This window comes from Antrostomus carolinensis, unplaced genomic scaffold (genome assembly GCF_000700745.2).
Source record: "Antrostomus carolinensis isolate BGI_N321 unplaced genomic scaffold, ASM70074v2 scaffold27442, whole genome shotgun sequence".
In the NCBI taxonomy this organism is placed as follows: Eukaryota; Metazoa; Chordata; class Aves; order Caprimulgiformes; family Caprimulgidae; genus Antrostomus; species Antrostomus carolinensis.
The window spans coordinates 10791-12023 of record NW_010300716.1 but is presented as its reverse complement, the minus strand read 5'-3'; the positions used below and the strand labels follow the sequence as shown (position 1 = coordinate 12023).

Below are 1233 nucleotides of genomic sequence, written 5' to 3'. Positions count from 1 at the left end.
TTTCCTGTGCAACCTGCTGTAGGGAACCTGCTCTGGCAGGGGGGTTGGACTGGATGATCTCCTGAGGTCCCTTCCAACCTCCACCATGCTGTGATTCCTCCCCAGGGATCGCCGTGGCGCTGCGACAGGCCATGACGCCCGAGTTCAAGGCCTACCAGCAGCAAGTGGTGGCCAACTGCAAGGCGCTCTCGGCAGCACTGATGGAGCTGGGCTACGACATCGTCACGGGTGAGGATGGGTCTCGGTGGCAGGATGGGGCTGACCCCTGTGCGTGGCCACGAAGGCAGCAGCACGTGCATGGACGCCACGGGGAGGGCTCTGCTGTCACAATTCCTTGGGACATCCACAAAACTGTTTTGAAGCAGCTCCCCTTCCCCTTCTGCCCCCCAGACCGGGTTGCCCAGAGAAGCTGTGGCTGCTCCCCCCCGGAAGGGTTCCAGGCCAGGCTGGGGGCTGGATGAGGCTTTGAGCAACCTGGTCTAGTGGAAGGTGTCCCTGCTGATGGCAGGGGGGTTGGGACTGGATGAGCTTTAAGGTCCCTCCCAACCCAAACCATTCTATGATTCTAAGCCCCAGTGCAATCCCAAGCCTTTCTCACTGAAGTCCCACGCAGGAGCAGCGTTTATCCCGATCCCACGTCCCCCACCACATCTCTCTCTTTGCAGGGGGCTCTGACAACCACCTGATTCTCCTGGACCTGCGCAGCAGAGGCACAGACGGGGGCCGGGCTGAGCGGGTGCTGGAGATCTGCTCCATCGCCTGCAACAAGAACACGTGTCCTGGTGAGGGATCCCACGAGCTCTGCTGCGTCCTGCCCCACGTGCTGGGGATCTCCCGTGGCCCGTGCAGGGCTCCCAGCTCCTGGTCCACCCGGGGCACTGGGCACCACGCCGAGGTGCCACACACAGCAGTTTTGGTACCTGGTTTGGTGACACGTGATTGTTGTGGTGCAGGTGATGTCAGTGCCCTGCGCCCCAGCGGTCTGCGGTTCGGGACACCGGCTCTCACCTCCCGCGGCTTCCAGCAGGACGATTTCCGCACGGTGGCTCAGTACATCCACAGAGGTGAGGCTGGGGGAGGCGTCAGCATCAGCTCCAGCAGGAGCCCAGAGCCAGGGCAGCTCCTGTGGGCGAGGAGGCATAAGCTGGGCAGCTTCCCCAGCAGCTGGTGAGGGATCATTCTTCACTGTGAGGGTGGTCAGACACTGGAACAGGTTGGCCAGAGAAGCTGTGG

General features: G+C 62.4%; 1 protein-coding gene across 1 annotated transcript in view; it reads left to right on the top strand.

Annotated features, from left to right (window-relative positions):
• SHMT1 (serine hydroxymethyltransferase 1) overlaps positions 1-1233 on the top strand; it is a 5386-nt gene that overhangs the window by 3347 nt on the left and 806 nt on the right. The window contains exons 8-10 of the mRNA XM_010163228.1: positions 106-228; positions 666-782; positions 954-1064. Coding sequence (XP_010161530.1) covers positions 106-228; positions 666-782; positions 954-1064 — 351 coding nt within the window. The remainder of the gene's footprint in view (positions 1-105; positions 229-665; positions 783-953; positions 1065-1233) is intronic.